At 38.8% G+C, this 25,118-nt stretch overlaps 2 protein-coding genes and 1 long non-coding RNA gene across 3 annotated transcripts in view; all 3 read left to right on the forward strand.

Annotated features, from left to right (window-relative positions):
* The window catches only part of LOC146522196 (uncharacterized), a 360,305-nt gene extending 339,508 nt beyond the window's left edge, over positions 1-20,797 (forward strand). Inside the window, exon 2 of the long non-coding RNA XR_014873063.1 lies at positions 20,534-20,797. This is a non-coding gene — a long non-coding RNA (uncharacterized LOC146522196). The remainder of the gene's footprint in view (positions 1-20,533) is intronic.
* On the forward strand, positions 10,522-11,466 carry LOC146522214 (interleukin-8-like). Its single transcript, XM_085147743.1, has 4 exons — positions 10,522-10,883; positions 11,034-11,139; positions 11,245-11,318; positions 11,363-11,466. Exons 1-4 carry the CDS (start codon positions 10,817-10,819, stop codon positions 11,464-11,466), a joined length of 351 nt encoding a protein of 116 aa, XP_085003869.1. The 5' UTR covers positions 10,522-10,816.
* Positions 20,798-22,362: 1,565 nt separating the features above from the next.
* Positions 22,363-25,080, forward strand: cxcl19 (chemokine (C-X-C motif) ligand 19). Its single transcript, XM_085154856.1, has 3 exons — positions 22,363-22,494; positions 23,572-23,707; positions 24,960-25,080. Exons 1-3 carry the CDS (start codon positions 22,443-22,445, stop codon positions 25,078-25,080), a joined length of 309 nt encoding a protein of 102 aa, XP_085010982.1. The 5' UTR covers positions 22,363-22,442.
* The last annotated feature ends 38 nt before the right edge of the window (positions 25,081-25,118 follow it).

Below are 25,118 nucleotides of genomic sequence, written 5' to 3' on the forward strand. Positions count from 1 at the left end.
ACAGCAACCGCAACGAAGAAAAGTGTTAACAAGTGCTGAAAAGTGCAAACATGAGGTCGGGTCTGTTGTGCATTATTGTTGTTAGTAGTAGTATCAGTAGTAGTAGCTTACAGCGTGGGCCAAATTGGTGAACAACCAAACGAGAAATTTAAATAAAAAAATTAGAATATAAAATTACTCCTAAACAGACTGAACTTTAGACAGAAACAGCACTACAGCTAAATAACAGAAGTGGTTGATGTGGATTAGTTTAAAATAGGTTGGAGTGCTCTGAAGCAGCTGTCCAATTAAAGTGACCAGGATATGTTCTTCAATGCACATATTAAACAAATATCTAGGACTTCTTTCTTCCATTTGTGTAGTATCTCTAAAATTTGAAATATCCTGTCTCAGAGTGACGCTGAAAAACTAGTTCATGCATTTATTACTTCTAGGCTGCCCGACTATAATTCATTATTATCAGGAAGTCCTTCTGTTAATCCAAAATGTTGCAGCAAGAGCACTGACAGGGGCTAGACAGAGAGAGCATATTTCTCCTATGTTGGCTTGGATTTGGCCTGGAGACATTGTCTCTACTTTTAGGATTAGGCTTAAAATTTTCTTTTTTGATAAAGCATACAGTTGGGGCTGTACAGGTCACTAAATCCTCTCACTCATGCTGCAATAGGTCTTGGCTGCTGGGGAATTCCCATGATGCATTGAGTGTTTCTTTATCAGTCACCTTTCTCAGTCACTGTGTTACACACCTCTGTGCATTTAATTATTAGTTATTATTAATCTCTGGCTCTCTTCCACGGCATATCTTTTGTCCCCTCTTCCTCCCCTCACACCAGCCGGTTGAGGCAGATTGCCGCTCCTCCATGAGCCTTAGTGCTTGCTCATGTGGGGGTCATATGATTATCAGGGTTTTTCTCTGCTTTCTTTGTATTATTATAGGGTCTTTACCTTACAGTATAAAGGGAACTATTGTTGTGATTTGGCACCGTATAAATAAAATTGAATTAGACTGATTATTTTCAGCAGAGACAGGGACTTTTTTTTCTTGCATTCTCAATTCCTGTTGTGAGTTTTAGTTTCCCTCTTAATAGTGGTGAATTTTAAAAAAACAGTTCAATGAGTCACAGGTATGCAGCTGTTAAAACTGTCCTGTCTTTTAGCCTCCTCAGAGATTCCTTAGATATGATCTATACATTAAATATGCATGAAAGAAACATATTTAATGTAAATCTCCATCCATACAAACAACAGGTTTTAAGCTACACTGAACCTCTCAGAGAATTTTTATCTCTTACAAAAATATCGATGGTTTTAGAGCAGCGGTTCAAAGCTGAGGGTAAAGACGTATGACTTGATCTGTTCACTACCACTGGAGCAAATTCTCATGATATGTTGTGTATAATTCATCTAACATTTAAAGGGTTTGTAAACAGTGGATACAGCATGTTTATGTACCATGTTTATTTTTAATGCTGGAAAATCCCTCTGGAGGTAGTTTTTAAAATGTTATATCTTTTCACTTTATTATAACTAATAACTCACCAGTTTACCACCACTTTATACGCAGTCAACAAAAAGAGAACAAAAACAAACAAAACAAAAAAAGAGGGTGAATCCAAAAATCCCAAAGTTTGCCATTAAACCAGGTTTCACTTCAAACTATAAGCATCAACTCAAAAAAAATCTTCCAAGTCATTTAACTGCTTTGCTTTTATCTCTGATGTAACGGTAACTCAATCGCATATTAACAGCTACTCCAGTTTAAACAAGATATTCTTGCTATTACTAAGGCAGGAATGCAGAGAATTTTATTTTAACAGATTTTCTGTCTTCCTCAGTACTTCCTCTCTTGGATAATTAAAAGCATATGCTTCAAAAAGAAAAGGTTTCTTTCCAGTGTTTTATAAAAATCATTGTCAGCCCACATTTGTACAAATTACAGATCAAGATCAGCTTTATGTAGGACACTCACTGGCCATTTTATTAGGTATACCTCTCTAATACTGAGCTGGACCCACACTTGCTTTGGAGTTCCTGTTTCCTTCATATCAGCTTGAAGAACTCTGGTTGTTTTCTGGCATCAGAACTCCCGCTCACTGGAAATGTATTATTTTTCTGACCATTCTCTGTTAACCATAGAGGTTGTTGCGTGGGAAAATCCCAGTAAATAAACGGTTTCTAAAATTCTCAGACCAGTCTGGGACCAACAACCATCCCACATTCAAAGTAACTTAAATCATATTTTTGTCTCTATTCTGATCCTTATTATGATGATAATTCTTTTCATAATAATTCTGCAGTAACGTTTCTCTTCTTTTCTCTTTCTATTACAGTTTTTCTCCATTGGTTTGGCTCATTTCTTGAAACAGAAATGACATTCTCAAAACTCTAAGATCATTTGGCAAAACACTCTTACAGTTTAGCACAACACTATAGCTCACCTGCAAAAGCTCATATCTCTTCCAAAACTGTTCACTCAGGCTTCAATCTAAATCTCTTTCTCATTTAAACAGTCAGTGTCTCCAAAATGGCAAAGATCCTTCTCAATAGCTTTGGCTCATTCCTCGACACAGATCGGACAGTCTCATCATTCTTGGTACTTTTGTCAAAATAAACCTGGATGGTTGATCACAACAACTTGGTCCACCTGCAAAAGCTCATATCTCCCCTAAAACAGTTCATTCATGTGTCAAAACTACATTTCTTTCTAATCTGAATAGTCAGTGCCCCCAAAATGCATCGTCCCTTTGGCATTGTGTGAGTACTGCCATACAAAATGTTTAGATGTTTTGTCACTATGGCAGAGAACCAACAGTATACAACAGAAAAGAGTAGCCATCGAGGTTTGACATCACAGATTGCACTCACACTACCAAGGAAATGATAACCATTTTTTATTCACACGCAAAGAAAGTTTCATACATATGTAAAAAGAAAATGTACATTAAAGTAGTAAATTGTATGAGCACAAAATCAAAAAACAAGGACTTATTCAGTGGTCGCTGTACTCATTCTCCCGCTGCACAGTGACTGGAATACTTCTCTAAACTGTATAAATTATGTAATTCCATAGTTAACAGTAATTTGTTCAATATATTTCTTGTCATATTTAGTATCAAAACATTCCACTAGTCCTCTCCACCTGCTAGTATAGACCTACCACTGTAGGCAGATGCACACAAAATCTCTACAGTAAGTTATACATTTTTTGCCTCACGCACAGTGCCCTGTCCTATACAACATATAATTCCATCATAGATTACATAGAGTACATACCTGTTTTCCCTGCGAAAGGTTTGGATGATGGAGGAGACTGTAGAGCGAGGCACATTAGGCTGCACTCGACGACCTGCCTCTGCCATTGTGAGGCCATGGTTTATGACATGGTCTATAATTGTGGCCCGAATTTCATTCGGGACAGCACAGTGTCTTCGTGCTCCTCGGCCTCCTCTTCCCCCTATTCCTCTCAGTCCTCCTCTTCTTCTTCTTCTTCTTCCTCCTCTTCCTTGAGGAAGAACTTCCCCTTGTCCATTTGCTTGGCCTTGTCTATCCATGTTCAGAGATCGGACTGGCTCTGGTCAAGCTCTATATATCTGTGTTTGGCAGCACATGGAACACACCTGTGTGTGACACCTAGTTTCACCTGACTGTCAATGACTGTCATCAGTTTATCAAATATTCAAAGAAATTCATATTTGGTATTCATGGTATTATGTTCTTGACCAATTTTGACAATTGAACAGACGGTTGTGCATGTGAGTACTTATACAATGAAATCATGCTGACATGTTTTGGAGAGAATGATCATTAGACTGAGAATCAACTAATCAGTTTAGATCTACAAGATCTATTCATTTGGAAAATGTGCTAAATGTGGGCTAACTGTATAACTGTAAGCTACTTGTACTTAATCATTTGCAAAGATGCACTGAGACAATTGAGACATGTACTGAGGCATTTGCCATTTGATAAAATGAATGAGAAATGCCATTCTGTTGTGAACATTTGCCAAGAGGTTTGGAGGTTTGTCCATGTTATTTTGAGAATGTAATTTCTGTTTCAAGAAATGAGCCAAACCAATGGAGAAAAACTGTAAAGTCAGTTTCTTGTTTTGCACCACACTCAGTTTTCTCTTGTCAACACAAATCTGTAAATATGTAAATCCTACTTTATTGTAACTGGATTGCAACTAAAAAGATGATAAACATGCAATATATAATTCATGCAACTAATGCGAGCATTTCACAGACTTTCTTTTTTATACGTTTTTTATAGTCAGCTGCATATTTCAGCTTCATTAGTAGATTTTAGGCAATTCATTGACAAATGAAAAACTAAAACCTGAGATGAGACTTTATTTACTGTCCCATAAATTACTTTGACAAACTTCTATAATAATCTTCATTTTAGTTTATTATCAGCAAACTCCTCTAACAATCGCACCTTCTAACATCAGGGACTTTTAATGTGAAAGATAAAGACAAGAAGGTGTCTTATTTACACACTTTGCACAAATAAAATATGATCATGTTTAAATTGTGTAATTTCATTTGCAGTGAAGCATTTCCGGGACAGGCTCCAGCCAGCCCAACTGCGACCCCGACAACATTAAGTGGAAGACACAGAATGGATGGTATTTCTGAGTGAAGTGTGTTCAATTTGTTTACACATCTATTCAATAGCGCCCAACCTGTTCTGATTAAACATGCAACTCCAGAGCCAACAAACTGACAGCGATTCATCTTCTGCAGAGCATGTGTGCCAAATTTCAGTTGGCAGCAATGTTTCAAACAATCACAAGCTTGATGTATCTTGAGAGACGAGGATTAGCAGATAAGTGACGTCGAGCATTTCTGGTGTTTAGTTTGCTTGTTGAGGTGAATTTTTCTTCCCTGTCCCTGCTGGATTTTGCAAGACCTGGACTTATGAGATCGTGTTACCTTAGGAGTGTTCATCCAGACTCTCTGGTTATTTGGCCCTCTGCCCCAGCAGCAAGTGGTATCTATTATCGTCACAAATCGAACCCGCAGTTTCTACATCCCCTAAAACGGGTCAGTTTCGGTAATGGTTTGACTTATTCCTCATTGAGCACGGCGCTTCTCAATGCCCGATCTATGACAAATAAAATGTTCTTGTTGAACGATCTTATTCTTTCCAAAAAGCTGGATTTTTTATTTTTAACTGAAACCTGGCAGCGTGATGGCGACTATTCTTCCCTTATCAAACTTTGCCCATTGTCCATTTTTAAAGGAGTTCAGTGACTTTTTGTCTTCCATCTTGAAGTTGTCCAGATTGTTAATAATTGGGGATTTTAATATACACATTGATAATGACCTCTGACCTCTTTGCCAGAGGTTTTCTTAGCATCATGGACTCGTTTTATTTCACACAACATGTGTTTGGCCCCAGTCACACCTAGATAGATAGATAGATAGATAGATAGATAGATAGATAGATAGATAGATAGATAGATAGATAGATAGATAGATAGATAGATAGATAGATAGATAGATAGATAGATAGATAGATAGATAGATAATGATAATAATAATAATAATGGATTGCATTTATATAGCGCTTTTCGAGACTCTCAAAGCGCTTTTACAATTCCACTATTCATTCACTCTCACAGTCACTCACACACTGGTGGAGGCAAGCTATCTATAGATAGATAGATAGTCTGCTGGCAGACACTCAGCACATTCCTCTGTATTTCCCTGGCAAACCATGCAGGTAGAGTCTTTATACAGTCAGCGTTTGGCAGAGGTAGGTGAAAAATATTTACACAAAATAATCGTTTTTTTCTTAATTTGGCCCTAATACTCCTTCCTAGATAATAAACAAAAACTATTCAGTCAGAAAGAAAAAAATGTACATTCCTCTTGTCGGCAGAAAACGCTGACACTCTTTTACACTTTAGTTTAAAAATATTACTTCCTTTTAGTAAGGAATGGATAGTTCTGAAGACGTGTGGTGAAAGTGTTTCATCATATGCAAAGTAAACGATGACTTACAAGAGCGCCTGGAAAAGTTAACACACAAATCAAAAATGAATACAAAATATGGTGTCACGGTGGTTAGCACTGTTGCCTCACAGCAAGAAGATCCTGAGTTCAATTCTACCATCAGGCCGGGGTCTTTCTTTGTGGAGTTTGGATGCTTACGTGGGTTCATTTCGGGTTCCTCCAAAAGTCCAAAGACATGAAGTTAGTGGGGCTATATTGGAAACTCTAAATTGCTCATATGGTTGTCTGTGTCATGTGTTTTTTTTTCGGGGGGGGTTTACACTCCTCCCATTCCTGGTGAACATTCAACGGATTCACAGCATCATCCAAGAAATGTACAGCTGGGATTTTGGACCACTGCACGGGAGCATGATTGTGAATACTGTCAAAAACAGTGATGCCAGTGGTGGCTCCATAAGTTAAGCATACATGCTGGAAAATAATTCTTATAAACACCAGCACAAACTCCCTGATAAACCCCACTCTTTGAAACAATAAAAACAAAAGCAAATAAGAGTAAAACACTGGTGATGATGGTGAACTGACAAAGTCTCTTGTAGACTGGAAAGAACAAAGCCAGTGTTCCCGATTAACTAATGTTTAATAAGGTGAGATAAATCCCAGTACGCTAGAACTTCACCAACAGACCAACAACAAAATGAGTCAGAGAAGCACACAGACTGGATGATCCATGCAGGATTGACACTGCCTCCATCTAACAACAGCTGCTCGCTGCAGGTAAACAGGCTGTCTGAAGTGGCCCATGAGCTGAAAGTGCATAATCAGAATTTCCCTTTATACTATTAGCTGTCAGGTTCACTATTTATTTTACTGTGGCCTGTAAGCAACAGCAGCAAGTCTGGTAATGGACAGGTGCAAGGTTATCGATGGTTACACTCACGTGCAGTAAAGGGGATGTATGCTGTCTAACAAGGCGGCTGATCAGTTAGTTTCACTAACTTATCTATACAAGGCAAGAGATTTCATTTTGTTTTCACACATAACTAAATCTCTGCCTTTTAGCTAAAATTGATCATGATTCATCTTATAAGTGCTCATGGATCTATATTAACTCATATTGTATTCTGTGTACAATACTCTGTCATTTTTCGGCTGTGTGGCAGGCAGGATGTAGGACCCAAATGCAGGACTCACAGATGGGAATTTTAACTGAAAGAGGGGCACAGAGGAAAAACACACAGCAGAGCGACCACATGAAGGTTAACAAAGCGACAACAAGCAGGGAAAGAGTGAGGATTAAAATACATAGACATAATGAGACAAACAAAAAGCTAATCTAGACATAATGCGCACAGGACAGGGGCTATCAAAATAAAAATGGAAGCATGACATTCTTCAGCGCGCAGAGTAGACACTAAGACTTGGAAATACAGCCCAGACCATGACATACTCACCTGCATTTCACTTTCTCCTTATCGTCCAGGCACGTGCAGAGGGGGGGGCTAGAGGGGCTTGAGCACCCGCCCCTTTCCTTATGGGTGCCCAAAGCGCCCTTTTGTTGAGGCAACTTTTTAAAAAAAAAATTTTTTTTAATGTGTGTGTGCGTGCGGAGTCCTGTCTGTGCCCCTCAACAATAATATTTAACTATTAATCACAGTTAAATAAAATAAAAGGATCTGGCTTGCATCAGTCACATGATCACATTTAACCAATGATCGCCCTTGACGGCAGAACGTGCTGGTTACGAGCCCGGAACGAGCTCACAAAGAGCAAGCGCATTTTTTGCGGTCCAGAGCTGTAGGAGAAACACAAATTAACTCAGAGACACAGACTGATGCGACAAAACCAGTAAGTAGGTGTACAGCGTACACTGTAGTGTATAGCACACAGGAGTATTAGCTTATTACGTACACGTTGGTATGTTGAAACAAACGAGCGTGCTGCGTGTGCAAAACGGTGACAGAGCTACAGACCCATGACAGCCTTACACAGGTAGCCAGCAGCTATGACCAGCGCTACTTGTGCAGTTATTAAAAGGACAGGTAATGTTTGTCACAAACATGGTGGTTACATGTTTGTGACATGTTTGTGACATGGGTAATGTTTGTCACAAACATTAACCATGTCCTGTCATGGGTCTGTAGCTCTGTCACCGTTTTAGGGAACATATTTAGTTTTAAAGTAAGTTTCCGGGCTTTTCCTGCCTTTCTGGAGGGATTATATTTCACTAAAAAACGGTCTAATATGCATGTCCACATAATTATGCATTATTATAATTATAATATATTAAAAACACACGCTGTATTTTAAAGAACATACATTAAGAAGCAGATTATATTAGATTTATATTTTAAATAAGACAAAATTTGGATTTTACAGCAGTAAAATTATTGTATCTCTACAGTTTAAAAATGTAATAAGCTTTGCCCCTGCACAGAGTGGATAGTGAAACAAATGGAATCATCATAAATACATTATTTCATATTTATTACTTCTCCCTCCTCATTGCTTTATTATTGTAGCTCTAGTAATAAATAATAATGTAAGGATTCTGGATCAGCACCGTGATGCCCATAGTATATACAGTATTCTGAAGAAAGTCTAAAATGTCCCTGTGTGTGTGTGCATGTGTGTGTTTTATTTAGATGGATTTTTAAAAAAAATATTACTCATGATATAACATTGTCCAGACATGCCTGGTAAGGACACGAGGAGGAAACAGTAGGAGCTGTGTGAGGCTACTAAAGGCAGTGCTATAACATTTTTCTGTCATCATTTTATTATAGATTAAGTGCAAGAGTTGTTAGGTGTGGGTAATTAGATTATAGTTTATTGCAATAGCAAGTTGTGCCTTGTTCTCACATAGACAGCAAGTGGAGAGTGATATATGAGATGATGGGATGGAAGGAAGAAGAGAAGCAAAGAGCAAAGAGTGATTCACAGGCAGAGCCTAAATTATTTCTCACAGTTTTTTGTTGCCTTATGGTTCCAAGCGCTGTCACCAATCTTTGCATTTTGTTATTATCTCATGACACTTGTTTAATCAGCTACCATCTCTCCTATGGACTTTTTAATGTCTACAGTCTCAGATTAGCACAGCCCTGCCCTCCAGCACTGTCAGCAGCAGGAGCAGCAGCAACCCCTCAACAGCAACATTGTACCCATCAGGTAAAACATTGGCTACGTTTGCTTTGCCTTGTCGCCACCTCACAACAGTGATATAGTATGATGCGATCCCATATTAGATTCTTGATGAATGTGTGTTGTTGTTATTCAGCCTGGTTCAATGTGCCCCTTTTTAACTTTGAGCACCCGCCCCTTTAAACGTCTCTGCACGGCCCTGTTATCGTCTAATGGAAAATCACTTACATCTGCCAAATACTGACTGTATAAAGACTCTATACCTGCATTGTTAGCTGGATGACTGTAGACAAATGTGCTGGGTGTCTGCCAGCAAGGATGACTCACTCTGCTCGCGAGAAACCACAGAGGTCAATGCTGTCTGTATACCTGGTTTTGAGCCAGTTGCCGGTTACTCATCATTACTCACATTAATTCCAGAGTAGTACTGTTGGCTCCAAGCCAGCAGTAGTGTTAGGAAATTGGTCAAAATATCCAGACCTTTTATTTCAATCCCACAATCCCCCTCCAGCAGGTAATTCAGGTCCCACATATGAACCCATCAGAAACTCAGCACTGACTGGAATTAGTCTAGACGCAGGTGGTGGTGAAGGTGGAGGCTTGGATGGAGCTCTGAGTGACCAGCATGAAGTGAGAGATGGGAAGGAGGTGGGCTGAGTGAATGAGAGTCAGAAAGGCAGAATAACTGAGATATAAAGTACTCAGAACGGGAGCTGATTGGCTCGGAGAAGTTGGTCAAGAAGATGATTGTACTAGAGCTGTGATGTCAGCAGTGTGGTAAAGTGGAAGTGTTGTAAAGGACAGACTAGCAGCCGAACACCCAGGAAAGCAGGCTGATCACTGATTACAGATCTTCCTTAGTGAACTTGCACATGATTGATTACAACTTTCAGCCTGAGAGACTGAACTTTAGATACAAGATAAGTGAATAAGGAGGACCGGTTTATGTGCATTACTTTAAAACTGGTTGCAGTGGCCGGAGATGCTCTGAAGCCGCTGTCTAATAAAGATGCCTCCATGGAGAGGAGACATGAGTGTGAAGCATCTTTATTGGAGGCAGCAGTTTTTCTGTTGGTTTCTCATTGATTTTTGTGAACTGTCAATTTCTCCACTTATACCAGGATGCAGTGTTGGCAGTTTTATATAACCCAGGTATACAGCCATGTAATTATTCTGTCTTTCATAAAGAGGCTTCATAAGAAAAATAAACTGTTTGGTCTTTTGGTAGACCAATTATGCATGTGAAGTACAGGTTGTCCCAGAGTCCCAGAGCCCAGGTACAAGAACATCTTGACTAGCCTGTCCCTTCAGCTTTCAAGGTCCACTGCAACACAGCTGTATGGTCTTGCTGAAGGTCAAGTTTCAACAAGTTTCCTTGGATTTGAATATTTGTAAACTCAAATGTGACGCAATAAGGAGATGCTAACAGGAATTGAAAGTACAACACAGCCACTGGATTTGTACTGTGAGAGGACAGGAAACAGATTTTTTGCAGCCACTTCTTAGGAAGACATCCTTGCCCGGGGTCCACGTACCTGTGAGAGTATATAAGGAGGTTCAGAGATGATGAACCTCACAGTCCTGCACACTCAGGCAGCTCGAGAAGTGAAGGAGACGCACAGCAGCAGAGATCCTTCATATCGAAGAAGAACAAATCAGTTGAAGACTGAGCCTTCAGTAGATCCTCCACTCAATAATTTAAAAGCTTTAAGATGAAGACAAGTGTTGCCATCCAGTGCATCGTTCTCCTGGCCTGCATGGCCCTTTGCACTTCACATGGTAAGTGTGTTTTTATGGAAAACCTTGGTGTATCTGTGCATCTTGAGAGGAGCTGAATTATGAAAACAAATCAATCTAAATATATTTATTTTAAGTAAAACATGAAACTGCAGCAGTTTTACCTTAATTATCACTTTCTATGTTTTCCAGTTATTCTAAGGTGCCAGTGTGTGAAGACCAGTAAGTTTGTAAGAGGTCCCATCACTGAAGTTAAGGTTCATGAGCCTCGTCCATACTGCAAAAGGAGAGAAGTCATGTAAGTGCCCACAGTGACAGGAGCACATTATTAATAAGAGCTCAGTCATTAATAAGGATTGTTTATAAAGTGTTTTTAAATCAAAGCTTTCTTTACATATTACAGTGTCACACTGAAGAATGGGAGTGAACAGTGTCTCGATCCTGAGTCTAAATTCACCAAAGAACTACTGAAAAACTGTAAGTCATACAGATGTTTATTTCTTTCATTCACTGTTATTCAGCTAAATGTGAGTTAAATATTAGAGAGGAAGTCAGTGAAGTTAAAACAGGAACATCAACAGTCACTTTGGAGCATCAGTGCGAGGCTCTGCACATCAGTGATTAAAAATACTGATGGTTTTAGAGTAATAGTTCAAAGCTCTGGATGAAAACTGCTTCTGGGTCACATGACAAATCTGATGGATGAACAATTAATAAGCTACAATAATTGAATGTCTTTATCGTGTTTTTGCTAGTAAAATTCAGGATCGTCATTCTCAGAATTTAGAAGGTGAAGAAGTTAAGAGAGAAATCACTGCTTGAGTGTTATGAGTTATGAATCTGTTCACTATCACTGGAGCTTCAAGGTCTCACGTCTGTGATTTGTTGTCTTCACAGGAGGCAGAAGAAAAGTCAGCATAAGACGACCGTCAGTCCCCAAACAACCACATCATCAGCCACAGTGTCAAACTCATTATGATGCACTTTGCATGTTTATACCTGTTACACAAAAAGAAACAAGACATCACTCAATGAGAAGAAGAAGCAGTCGGTGCAGATTTGTCCACCACATCCCACCGTGGTCTATGGGACTGAAATCTGGTGACTCTGGAGGTCATTTACATGCAGTCATCTCACTGTCATGTTCAGGACACCAGCTTGAGTTGTGAGATATGGTGCATTATACTGCAGGAAGTAGCCATCAGAAGATGTGTACACTGTGGTCATAAAGGGATGGACATGGAAATAGCAAACAGTGAACATTGTTCAGCTGTTGGACTGGATACATGTTTAAGTATTTGGGGGTTTTTTTATTCTTTTTTTAATGCACTTATCATCAAGAGTGGCTCCTCCAGCTGATTTTAAACCAAAGCTCTCCAAACCACCTGATATGAGAGATCCACTTACATGACACAGAACACTGATTTTAACATCTGGAAATAGCATTGAACTCGCTTCATAGTTCACCCCTCTGTTTTCCTTCCCTAGAGTGCAGCCTTTGTGTTTTGTGTTTTATTTCATTTCATCGTTGGTCTGTTCTGGATTATTTTTATAACGTTTTTGGATTCTCACTGACTGAAATAAAGGTTGTTTTCTGTTTGCTTCACTTTCTTGCCTTAGAGTCCAGTATCTGGGTCCTTAACCTTGCACATTGTGACAGAATCTCCTCTTTCATATCTAAAACAACCAATTCTGAGACTTTAAGAACACTGAACATTTTGCTCTCTAAAAATGAGGCTTGATTGTCAGTGTTCAGTATCAACACTGTGAACTGTTTACCATGATCATTTTGCAGTTTGCTTTAAAAATGTAGCTTAAACACGATGCAAGAACATGATACACATGTGTGACTCAAACAGCTTCATCATGAACTCAGAATCACTGAATCTGAATCCTGCATGAAAAGGTGTGTCGGGTGTGAAGACATAACCATTAATCTTGTAAGAAGTGATGGGATAAAACATCACTCTTTCACATTTAGCTGGTGAAAACTGTTTTGTGCCCAGACTAAATTTATTAGCCTTGATTTTGTGTTTAAGTCACTGCTTCCTGTAAGTAGTTGAACATGGGAATAATAATAATAACACATTTCCAAACTCCAGATGTGAAAAAGTTATCTGAGGTTTTGGGAACTGGGAGCTGAGCCTGTCGTGGGTTTCTGCCAAGAGTGAATGAGACCTTTACAGGGAGACCCTCAGTCAAGGTTTAAATCTGAAATACAAACTCTCAAATCAGTTTTGTGTTGATACATTTTATTAAGATTATATTTCACCCAAAATATATTTTAGATAGCTATAGACAGAACTCTACTTAGACACACGTACAGCAAAGACATCACCAAAGGCATTAAAAACGACCACTTTGTGGGGAAAAGTAAGTAAGTAAATGTTGACATCTGGATATTTGGTTCTGAAAATGTTCCACAGACGCTAAACTTTAACTGGAAGCTCTACTTGGATACTTTACAGCACCATCCTCAGTGGTCACATGTGAATATTTTGGGCGATACAATCAGGTAAAAAGCTACATTTCTCAACTGCAGAGTTACAATGAAGGATACATATTTAGGCTAGTTAGTGCCCAGTGACAGATTAATTAATAAAATACTAATAAAAATTAATTCAGTTCAATTTTATTTACCAGCACCAAATCACAACAACATTGGCAACAAAGTGCTTTATATTGTAAGGTAAAGACAAGAATACAGAGAAAACTCCAACAATCAGATAACCACCTATGAGCAAGTACTTGGTGACAGTGGGAATGAAAAACTCCCTTTTAACAGAAAGAAACCTCTAACAGAACCAGGCTCAGAGGAGGAAGACAGGACAAAGACATGCTGTGGAAGAGAGCCACAGACTAATCATAACTAGTGACTAAATACAATAAAAAGTGAAGAAGTAGCACTCAGTGCATCATAGAAAGCACCCAGCAGCCTAGACCTCTTGCAGCATAACCAATTGGGCTGGGATTTCTAGAATCAATTCCATTCTGATTCAATTTTGACTCAGACAGAAATATTGTAATTCTTCATTTATCAGTACTGACACTTGTGAGACTTCATCAGAGGTGTAAACATCACAGCAGATGCCTTTGTATCAAAGTTACTGAGGATGAAACACAGAAATACATGAAGGAGATTTTCTTGGCTTGTCTTTTTATAGCAGTTAACCTTAAAAATATTCTGCAGTAGATCAAAAACTGAAGAAAACCATGAACCAACATATGAACATTATCTGATGCTGCTGAGGTGAAGCAGAGCAAAGTTACAGAGGTTTTATTAGAGACACAGCTAAGGGTTTTGCAATTTCTCATAATTTTAAAAAGTTTAAATTTCTTCGGTATTGAACAGCAGAAATTAGGTTTTCTTGTAGGAAGTCATTTAAAAACAAACAGCAGCAGACTGCGCTGTAAACAATGGTAAACTGGTGCGTAATAAGCAAACAAATAACGCAGAAAAAAAGAGATTTGAGATGGGAAACTGTGCAGGAAGTGTGGCTTTTATCGTGGTGGGAGCAAAACAGCAAAAGTCAGAGGGAATAAATGGCAATTTTTATCAAATGTGAAGCGTAGTTTTGATCTTCTTTTGTTGCTGGTTCAGTGAATTTTGATCGGAGAGAGACAAAACCTGCAGCTTCAGAATCTGTGAGCTGTCGGCTTTCAGCACCAACAGCATGTCTGTGTCGGGTGAAAGAGGCCAACATCTCACAGATCCTGATGCGTCGGGTCTGCGCTTTGTGTTTACGTCTTTGTGTGGAATCCGTTTATCTGCTGTCATTTACTGTTTTAGCTGTATGGTGGGTGTTGAAATAGTTTGTGAGGTTAAACTTGAGATTCTGGCAAAATACATTTATATTTACAAATTGATTCAGGATTTAATGAATTGATATCACTTTATTCAAGCTAAAATCAATTTTAATCAGAAAATCGATTATTGAAACCCACCCTAGTAGCCAAGCGGGGATTTAGGGTCACTTCCATCGCCACCTTGCTCAGAGAGAAAAGTGGCGAGGGATCCAAAGGTATCAACTAGCTGGCCCCGGGGGAAATGACTGTCAAACACCACAATTTTGGTTTTCTTTTCATTTAAGATAAGAGAATTGCCCAAAAGCCATTCCTTGACTTCTCTCATGCACTCTAGGAAGCAGTGCATGAGCAGTTATTATTAATCTCTGGCTCTCTTCCATAGCGTGTCTTTTGTCCTGTCTTCCTCCCCTCGCCCCAAGGTTGAGGCAGATTGCCGCTCCTCCCTGAGCCTGGTTCTGCTGAATAAATCGGCGATTTTCAGAGACTTTTTTTTCTTGCATTCTCAATGATTCATGCTTTTGTTTCCCTCTAATGATGGTGAATTTTAAAAAACAGTTTAATGAGTCACAGGTATGCAGCTGTGAAAAGTGCCCTGTCTTTTGCCTCCTTGGCCTGATCATGTGAAAAGATTATGGCGTTTCACTTCTCTGGAAGTAGATCAGCAATGCCAAAAGATCCTTTATCTGCAAAACTCACATATGAGTGATTGGAGTGAGTCCAAAATGAGTGAACTGTGACGTCAATTTCAACAGATACAAACGGCACCTGAAGTCAGGCATGTCTCAACATAAACCAGTCGCACAGGAAATCCTTATGAGTAAATGAAGGTAGAAAGTTTAAATGCCAAAGGATTGCAACAGCAGGATTTCCACTGTGGGAGGACGGGAATAACGAAAAAAAAAATTCATCCACTTCTTACATCCTTGACCGGGGTCAATCTAGATATATTTATGTTTAAGTAAAATATGAAACTGCAGCAGTTTAACATTAATTGTAATTTTCTACCTTTGCCAGTTATTCCAAGGTGCAGTTGTTTGAAGACCAGTAAGTCAATAAGGATCGCTCTCATCGCTCAACTCAAGGTGGACAAGCCTCGTCCACACTGCGACAGGAGAGAAGTCATGTAAGTGCCCACAGTGACACGAGAACATTATTAAATCGAGCTCAGTCATTAATAAGGATTGTTTATAAAGTGGTTTTAAATTATTAAATATAAATTAAAATTTTCGTCATATATTATAGTGCCATACTGAAGCATGGGAGTGAACGGTGCCTCGCAGGCTCCAAAGTGACTGCAGTGCGAGGCTCTGCACATCAGTAATTACACCTGCACGGAAGAAATATATTTAATGTAAATCTCCATCCAAACAAACAGCAGGTTTTAAGCTACACTCTGAGAAAATTTTTATTTCTTACAAAAATACTGATGGTTTTAGAGCAGTGGTTCAAAGCTGAGGGTGAAAACATATGACTTGTTCACTACCACTTTAAGGTCTCATCTCTCTGATATGTTGTTTTTACAGGAATTGGAGAAAAAATACGATCATCAGCCCCCAAACAACCACAGCATCAGGCACAGTGACAGAATCATCATGATCCACTTTGCATGTTTAGCACTGTACACTAGGGCTGCCTCAAAAGATTATTTTGATAGTCGACTAGTCAGATCGTGCATCCATTGGACGTAAAACGTACAGCTTATTGCATCTGCTCTTATATAACTATCATTAGCTTACAGCTTGAAGTGTTTAAGGTATGTGCTAACTAAAAATAAAGACAAGATGATAGTTTTTTAAACTTTTAATGAAATTTGCAGATTGTTTTGGTGGAGTTTAATAAACTCAGCTGTCTGCTTCTTGCTATCTAAAATATAACAGGACACTGGAGTAAATTCTCGACCAGCTCACACTTCTGTTCAATCAGTTTTCTGTTTGACGTTTATTCAGCTGTGTGAAAACTGTAACTTTAATCTCAGCCAAACCGATTTACTGAGGAACAAATAAAACACTGAAAAAAGCCAAACAATAACAGTTTTAAGTTATCTAAGTGACTTATATATCATGTTTAACCTGAGTAGCGAAAGACGGTGGTGGGTTTGAAAACGATTTGCCGGGAGTCCGGTGTTTTCACTGGCTCTAGTGAGCCTTGAACCCCGGCTAGCTATCGAGCTGCTGGGTAACAGACGTCTCCGAAAACGTCAGAGCGCTTTTGAAAATATGTCTTGATTATTTGAAATGTGTCTTGATAAACTGAGCAGATATTTGAAGTTTACACATCTACATTCTCGCCTGAAAATATGTTAAACGTTTATTTTGTGACCCAGAAAGAATAATAAGAGTAATATTAAAACTAAGTAGCTGCCGCCATTGTTGGAAACTGGAATCGACTGGGCCGCGCTATGAATTCTGGGATAGGTTGGGCCACGAAGGATACACCCGACCTGTCCTTCAAATCTGGGGAAATGAAGGACACATTTTTCGGACGCATTTCAGGGAGTCTTCGAATTTGTATGTCGCTTTAATGTAATTGGCCTACAAATGCGGCCTCTGAAGGCCATCTTCTGTTTCAGTCCGTTATTACACTCTTAAATCCTACTACTTAATCCTGCGTCTTTTGGGATCTTACAAAGCTTCAAACGACACGTCGACTATTAAATTAGTCGACGACGATTTTGATAGTCGACGTAATCGTGACTGCCTAATGGCAGCCCTAGTTATAACATGTGTCGCTCAAGAAGAAGGAGCAGCACAGCTCTGGTTCTCATCACAAAATATAAATGCAAAGTAAACAGTGACAGCTACAACCGACAGCAAGATCTAAACAGATTTAATGTCAGATGTAAAATATTTATTATCCAAGTTCTCAGTCAGAACTCTTTCAAAGTGACAGCTTTGAAAGAGACTGATTAATGAGATTTGATGACTTACATCTGTCACCATTTTTCATTGTGGGTCAGCTGTTTCAGAGTAGAGATCTGCTGCAAGCATCTCAGTAGCAGTGTTATGTAAAAGTGCAGGTTATATACTCACCAACCACTTTGTTGGTTACACCTTGCTATCAAAGGTTTGGACCCTCTTTTGTCTTCAGGTCAGTCTTACTGCAATTCTTTGTGGCACAGTTTCAACAAGGTGCTGAAAACATTCCTCAGAGAGTTTGGTTCATATTGACATTGTAGAATCCCACAGATTAGATCTGGTGACTGTGGAGGTCATTTAAGTACAATGAATTCATGATGATTTGAGCTTTGACATCGTGTGTTATCCTGCTGGAGGCATACATCAGAAAATGGGTACACTGTGGTCATAAAAGGACGGACATGGTCAGCAAAAACACTCATTCTCAACAGAAACAAGAAAACTGTTTACATATTTAATACAGAATACACGTTTTCTATTCCATAAAAAGTTAAAGATGAGAATAAGATAACAGAAGTCACATAAACTAGTGTGGTAAATGGACTGATTTTTACATAGTGCTTTTCTACCACCAACCTTCAGATTGGTAGATGACCTGCTCTACCTCCTGAGCTAAAGCCGCCCTGTGTCATACTTCTTTTTTTCTTTTTTCCTACTTCTTACCTTCCATACGACTCAATGACTTTTAATGTGAAAGGTAAGCAGGTGAAGTAATCACATTTTATTTGCAGTCATTCATTTTTTAGTCGGGTGTTTATTATTGTTGCTCCCACATCTATTCATTGGTAGCCAACTTGTTCTAATTAAACATGCAACTCCAGACAGCAATTCATCTTCAGCAGAGCATGAGTGCCAAATTTCAGTTAGCTTACCTTCAAATCCCTCAATGCCCTGGCCCCTCAGTACCTGTCTAACCTGCCGCACCCATACACACAGTCTTGGATGCTATGATCCTCGGCCTTGGGCCTGTTGTCTGTCCCTCACATCAACCCCCAAACCTCCAAGCCTTCAATGTGCCTTTTGTTCATTTATATACTTTTGTAAAGTATCCCTGGGTTTCTTGAAAGGCACTATACAAATCTAAGTTATTATTATTAGTGTTAGTAGTAGAATCTTCCCACGTGGGCCAAGTAGATGAGCAAACACATGCTTTCATCTGCAGAGCTCTGCCATTAATAATCAGCCTGTCTTTTTCATCACCGTGTTATTTAAGATAAATGAAACAGGAGATTGGCTAAAATAATAACTCACCACATATTCTCTCTGTTTGCATGCTGATTAAAACAAATGATCTTAAACTAGTTTTTATACAACACTCAGAGTTTTCATCATCTTTATTTACTGTAGTCACTGTAAGCCACAGCAATAAGTCCCAGTCTAACAATATGCCCACAGAGAAAGAGAAAAAATTCCCACTGACTTTGTTTTTAAATGATGGCAAGTTTACCAAGTCATCCCGTAACGCATCATTTAATATGTTGAAGTCATGTGACTTGTGGTGACCTATTATCATCCCACATTTACAATATTACCCAAACGTCTGCACGCAATTAATCATAAGGGAGACATATTTCATAACACAAACAAAAAAAGACAGTGTCAGCTTTTTCTAATGACATGATGAATGTGGTTTACTTCTGACTAAATATTTCATATTTATTATCCTTGTATCAAAGCTACATGATATCATGAACATTCATTTTTATATGGGTTAATCAGTCAAATAATTATTGCCTGTATGACATTTGAGATTTCAATTTAAAATGTTGTTTTAAATTATATATTGTTATAATTACACAAAATGTGCTCTAAACCCCAAACTGTTCCTGGTATATCTGACCTTTAGGACCCCCAGGCCTGTAGTTTTCTTCATTATCAGTTAGAGCCACTCCTCATCCTTTTCTTCTTCTTTTTTGGTGCAGCCCTATAAAATTGGGGTGCTCCTGTGGCCTCTTCCCTTTTCAACAATTCCCCAGTGGGAAAGGTTGATATCATTTCCTTTCCAACACTAATTATATCTTTATCCACCCTGATGTTTCTGATTGTGTGTTTTAGTTCATTATTGTCATTATTACGCTTGTCTTTACTAGATGCTGTGAATATGTGGTACATGTTTGCCACATATGTGTATAGGCACTGTTAATGCTAGCATGAACTCATAATTCTTGCTAGCTTGGAAGTTGTAGTGGGTTGAGTTAACCCTCGTCCCACCTACTGATTTTTGGCTATAGGAGCTGGAGTGGGCAAGTTATTTAGGTCTTTCTTTTTACCTTTCACTGTCAGACAAAATGCACAAACACACCAGTTACACAAATACAAAAGCAAAAAGTAGTTGTCAAAATTGAAAAAAAGAAAAAAAAAGTGAGTTAAACACAAAAGAATTACAGCTCCACAACAAGCTGAACATAATCAACACATTACACACTCTTAGCATTCTTAAGTTATTCTTACCACATCCTGTAATATTAGCAGAGTTGTATTAATAGCAGTCTGACAAACAACAAAATATAAACTTTTCTGTTAGCTCTGGTTTTGGTCGCCACCAGACGTGGAATGGAGTTTTATCTGTTTGCAGTGTGTCACGGTTCTGGGTCAGTTTCTACCCAGTATTTTGAGTTCATAATGTTTTGGTTTAATTTTCCATCAGGGATTGTTTTCTTGTTCTCTTGTTGTGTTGATGATGTCGATTATGTTTATTATTAGGGTTTCATGTTTAGGATTTGCTCTTCGGTTGTGTCTGCTTAGTATGTCTAGTTCCATGTGTCATTTTCTGTCTGTCTCTCAATGTCGAGTCTGCGTCTTAGTGTGATGGTTTCTTGTTCCTGTTTTATTGTGAAGGTCTGTGTCTCATGTGAGTGTGTTCAGTTTTACCTCTCGTCCCGTTAATGATTCCCAGCTGTGTCTCCCACCTGTGTGTAATCTCCCTGTGATTTTCTGAGTGTATTTAAGTCGTGTCTTCTGTGTTTGTAGTTGCTGGTCCGTCTGCGTTCCCACCATGTTTCATCTGTGTGTTCCCTGCTGTCAATCTGTTTCTGCTCGCTCTCGTTCAGGTTCGTGTTCTGTATTCAGTTTGTTCCCAGTATAGTTTAGTCTTTGTTCGGTTTGCCTTTTGTCCATTTTTAGTTTGTGTTTAATAAACCACCCTCACACCTTTACAAGTGCCTGCATTTGGATCCTCCTTTATTTTCCACACGGCTCCTCTCACTCGCCGTGACACAGTGAGACTGAACCAAATCACACACACAAAAACAGCCCCTTGTATCAAAACAAAGAGCTGAAGGAGGCTAGAATATTACATTAAACCCATCTGACTGCTAAATTGGTCATAATAATGTGTTAGATTAATGCTATGCTCTTAGACTCTGTACTGTCTAAAGTACTGCTGCTTTTTTGGTACCTTATAGATAGTGAGCTTAAATTTCTGGTGGCCGTGTAATTTTGCACCTTAATGTACAGGTGCATTAATGGCCTGTTAAAAAGAGATGCAAGATAGACTTACACTTGATACACTTGATATTTTATGTAATTCAGCTGTATCTGACCCAACTGAGGTCTACCAGTTAGCCTGCACTGTTTTTACAAAGGTTTCCATTAATGGTCAAATACTTTGTTTAGTTATAGTGAAAAAGCTGTAAAATGCTTAATTTTAAAACAGTACATTGTGGTACAATGTGAAACAAGAGCACAGGGTAAAAAATGGAAGAAAATTGGTACTTTTAACTTAAATAAACTTTAAAACTTTATATTTTAAACCTATATGATCTCTCTTGGCCTTCAAAAATGACCACAGAGTTCCCGAGGTCTAGCATCTGTGTAGCTACACCTGTATACATAGAAACGGACTTTTCCTGGAGTCACAGTTTCACTGTTTCAAGAATTATATGAGTTACGCCTTTCACACTGAAAACATACATATACATAAACAACATAGTGTCTACTGTGCACTGACTCAGCCATACATCTGCTCCTAAAGGTCAAAGGTCACTCTTTTGAGTATTCGAGTGTTCACGACAGTGAGGACAGATAGTTTCAGCGAGACGTGAAGGAGGCCATCTTTGTCTACTCACAACTACCTAAACAACTGTCTGCCACCTACAATCCAGTCTTGAGTTCTCAGGCGTTTCGACCCGCGCTCACACCTCGCCTCAGGTGACCTCAGGAGGTCACATGTTAGGATGCTGCAAGGTCTCACGGTTGTTTCAATGGTTGGCTCTGGTGACGGTGAGAACCTATGCCTTTTTTCACACTTGGGCACATGAGATGACTCACATGATCATTAGTGACTCAACCACCCATAGAACCAGGACAAATGGGGATGATTGTGAAACTTGTATTTGTAGGACTAGACCTGTATCACAGTTTCAGTTGTACTACGGCTGCATAAACTACGATAAACTGAGATTGTTTACAAAACTGTGTCTGCTGATCTTTTTCCTCTTTCAGTGTGAGAAGGGGGATCACAGAGTTTACACAGAGTGTTGTGCTTCTTCAGAATTGTGACAAACAGAAGGGACTCGCAGCTTTTTCCTGGACACCCAGACATACATGTCCCATCTGTGTGGTTCATTTCTGGGACTGCTGACCGCAGCAAGCATGGTGTCTAACCTCAGTCGGGCCTCTGATCGTCCCCTGAACCCACCGTCCCATGACTGCCTTCTGCTGCACATGTGAATGCAACAAAATGAAACCAACGTGCACACTCACACATACCTCTCTGTGTGTGTGTTTTTCAAAATTAATAGCAGAAGTTCACAACAATCACATGATTAGATGTATGTATAAATATTAGAGTGCAGATGCATGAAAACAGTTACAACAGCTGGAATACATCAGTCTGTGTTCAACAACAGAGCAAGCAGCTGCGTCAGCAAGAAACAAGATGAAACTCTGCGTACTGATTGTGTTTGGGACCCTGCTCGTCCTCAGCCACGGTAAGAACTGGATCACTACACAGTAAGAAGTTTCTGTGTGAATAAACATTTCTGTTCTCTGGAAAGCGGAACGTGACCTTAATGTTTAGAAATTAAATTTGCTGGTGGAACCAGAAATAGGGAGAATATTTTTCCACATCTCTGCACGAAAATGGGAATTCATTTTCAAATACTGCATGACAAGAACAAAAAAAAAAAAAAAAAGATTCATTGCTTACTAGAAATGTTCAAATCCACAAATACTTTTCAATAGTCATTTAAAATAAAATGCTAATTTAATGGATTTCACAGGTAGGATAGTTAAAAAGATTTAAAGTGCACACAAATGTGTACATTTCCCTCTATTTGAAAGTGTGTTTTGGAATTATTATTATTTTTTATTGACTTAAAAAGAATACAAATGGATTAAAACTTTAACTAATGGAAAACCTTACTAAGCGTTTTACGGGCCCTTTTTTGTCCATGTGACTTTTCTAAGTGGTGTCACATTTCAGCGTGATCGTGACTGTTTCACCATCTATTACGGTACGTCTTTCAGTTCTTCAGTAAGAATGGAGAATGCCTTTGTGCGAGTATTTTACAAACAGGAAGATGACTGGAAGAGCAAAAAAAAAAAGGGAAGAGCTTTTCTTAAGAATGTCAAAACACCAACTTGGGAGGAGATGATGAAACGTGCTGTTTGGAAGCTTTCCAATCACTGAGTTGTAGTTGTGTGTGTGTGTGTGTGTGTGTGTGTGTGTGTGTGTGTGTGTGTGTGTGTGTGTGTTACGCTGACTGCCAAGCGAACTTTGGCACAGGCTGGCTTTGCTTCTTCCCAGCATGACTTCTTCTCTCCCCCCCCCCAGTTTCAATGAAACATGTAAAGCGCATGACTCATCTTGCTTAGAGCTGCTTTAAGTTTTCTTTGGCACTGGAGAATAATACAAGCTCTAAAACACAAACATCGCCCTGAAAACATCCACATGACTTTTGAAGTAAACGAAAGCTTGATTGATGTCTTCAAGTTTATATTCAAGTTCACGGGAGGTGAGAAAGAAAAGATAAAGCTGTTTGCTGTCAAATGTGTGCTGACGACAGGGATGCCGCCAATCAGCCGTGACTACAACACGCACTGCCGCTGCCTGCAGGTGGAGTCGAGGATCATCCCTCCAGACACCCTGAGGAGCATCAAGCTGTTCCCTGAGGGGCCTCACTGCCCGGACACAGAAGTCATGTAAGTCAGCCTGTCACAATCACCCTTTAAATCTAAAGGCTTATTATAAAAATGGGATTAGATGTCTCACATAAACAATTTAGAATTAGATGCTTTTAAAAAAGTTTATACAATTTTAAAATTTTATAAAAAAAAAAAAAAATTATAAAAAAGTTTTTTTGGAACATTTGGTCCCCAGTATTTTAAACAATCTTGATTAAGTCTTGTATAAACACTGTAAACTGTATATAATTCATGGATTGATTTAAATAAATACAAATAAATACAAAAGGAAACTTATTTTGAGCTCGATCTGGCAAATCTCTTACATTTTTGCTTAAAAGTTTAAAAAGATTTGTGCCAATTAAGATTTCTGTAAATTATAAATTATGTGCATTTGATCTACTGTCATTTTAAATCTCTTTCCCCGATTTAAGGGACATTATTTACATTTTTTCATGTTGCATCGCATTTTTCGATCTTCCAGCCAAACTGGGAGTATCATCGCTCTTAAACACAATTCTAAATGTAACCTTAAAAAATAACACCATAGCATATTGTTTTTTAAGCCAAATAAATCAATTAATTAATTAATTAACTAGAAACTTATTTTATGGAAAACACTGAAGGCCTTTTGTTAAAAGCTGGCAGCAGTATTATTTGTTGAAACATGTTTAATGATGCTCATACAAACAGAGCATTGATAACATCGTTAATCAAACTGCCTGGAGGGTACTTGGCTGGAATTAAACTCTGGGATCTGCTTACACAGATCAGATTTTCTCTCCGTGAAGTTCCAGTAAACCCTCTTGGAACTGTTTCTCAACACTTTTTACATTTTTGTATAACTTCACAGTGAGTTCACATGAAAACACTGAGGTTTGTCCTGCGGAGATCAGCTCCACACAGAGTTTGTGTTTTCAGTCAACAAGTTCACTCTCATTTCTCTGATTGCACCATGTTGTCTTTAATCACCCGAGTGTTCAGTCTCAGTGACGATTTTATCGATAGCTGGTTTGATTACTGTAATCTGTGAACTGCACATGGATTTTCACTTGAAATTGTTATAATTCCCTCGACGTTTAATATGTTCTTTTTGGTTCTTTTAATTCCTGGTAACTGTCTTGTGATTGCAGTTTGACGATTTTGTGGGGAAAATAATTTAAATAAAGCGAATCAGATGTTGGCTGGCAGATCCAAAGTATCACAGAGAGGTTTGCACTGAGGACTACTTTCCTTTAAGCATTGACTGACTGTAATTCTCTTTAATCAGAGCTGGACTGGCAAACGGAGCAAAGGTTTGTCTGAACCCTCATTCCTCCTGGGTGAAGAAGCTGATCAACTTCTTTCTGGAGAAACAGCAGACGGGAATGACCTCCAAGAAACGGGCATAAATCCTGCAGTTGTCTGCAGCTACCTGACCACTGAGCCA

Source organism: Neolamprologus multifasciatus, chromosome 3 (genome assembly GCF_963576455.1).
Source record: "Neolamprologus multifasciatus chromosome 3, fNeoMul1.2, whole genome shotgun sequence".
NCBI lineage: Eukaryota > Metazoa > Chordata > Actinopteri > Cichliformes > Cichlidae > Neolamprologus > Neolamprologus multifasciatus.

Coding starts and splice junctions, on each gene's coding strand:
- LOC146522214 (XM_085147743.1), top strand. CDS start 10,817: ATGAAGACAAGTGTTGCCATCCAGTGCATCGTTCTCCTGGCCTGCATG. Junction 10,884..11,033: donor GGCCCTTTGCACTTCACATG/GTAAGTGTGTTT, acceptor TATGTTTTCCAG/TTATTCTAAGGTGCCAGTGT. Junction 11,319..11,362: donor CAAAGAACTACTGAAAAACT/GTAAGTCATACA, acceptor ACTGTTATTCAG/CTAAATGTGAGTTAAATATT.
- cxcl19 (XM_085154856.1), top strand. CDS start 22,443: ATGAAACTCTGCGTACTGATTGTGTTTGGGACCCTGCTCGTCCTCAGC. Junction 22,495..23,571: donor CCTGCTCGTCCTCAGCCACG/GTAAGAACTGGA, acceptor TGCTGACGACAG/GGATGCCGCCAATCAGCCGT. Junction 23,708..24,959: donor TGCCCGGACACAGAAGTCAT/GTAAGTCAGCCT, acceptor CTCTTTAATCAG/AGCTGGACTGGCAAACGGAG.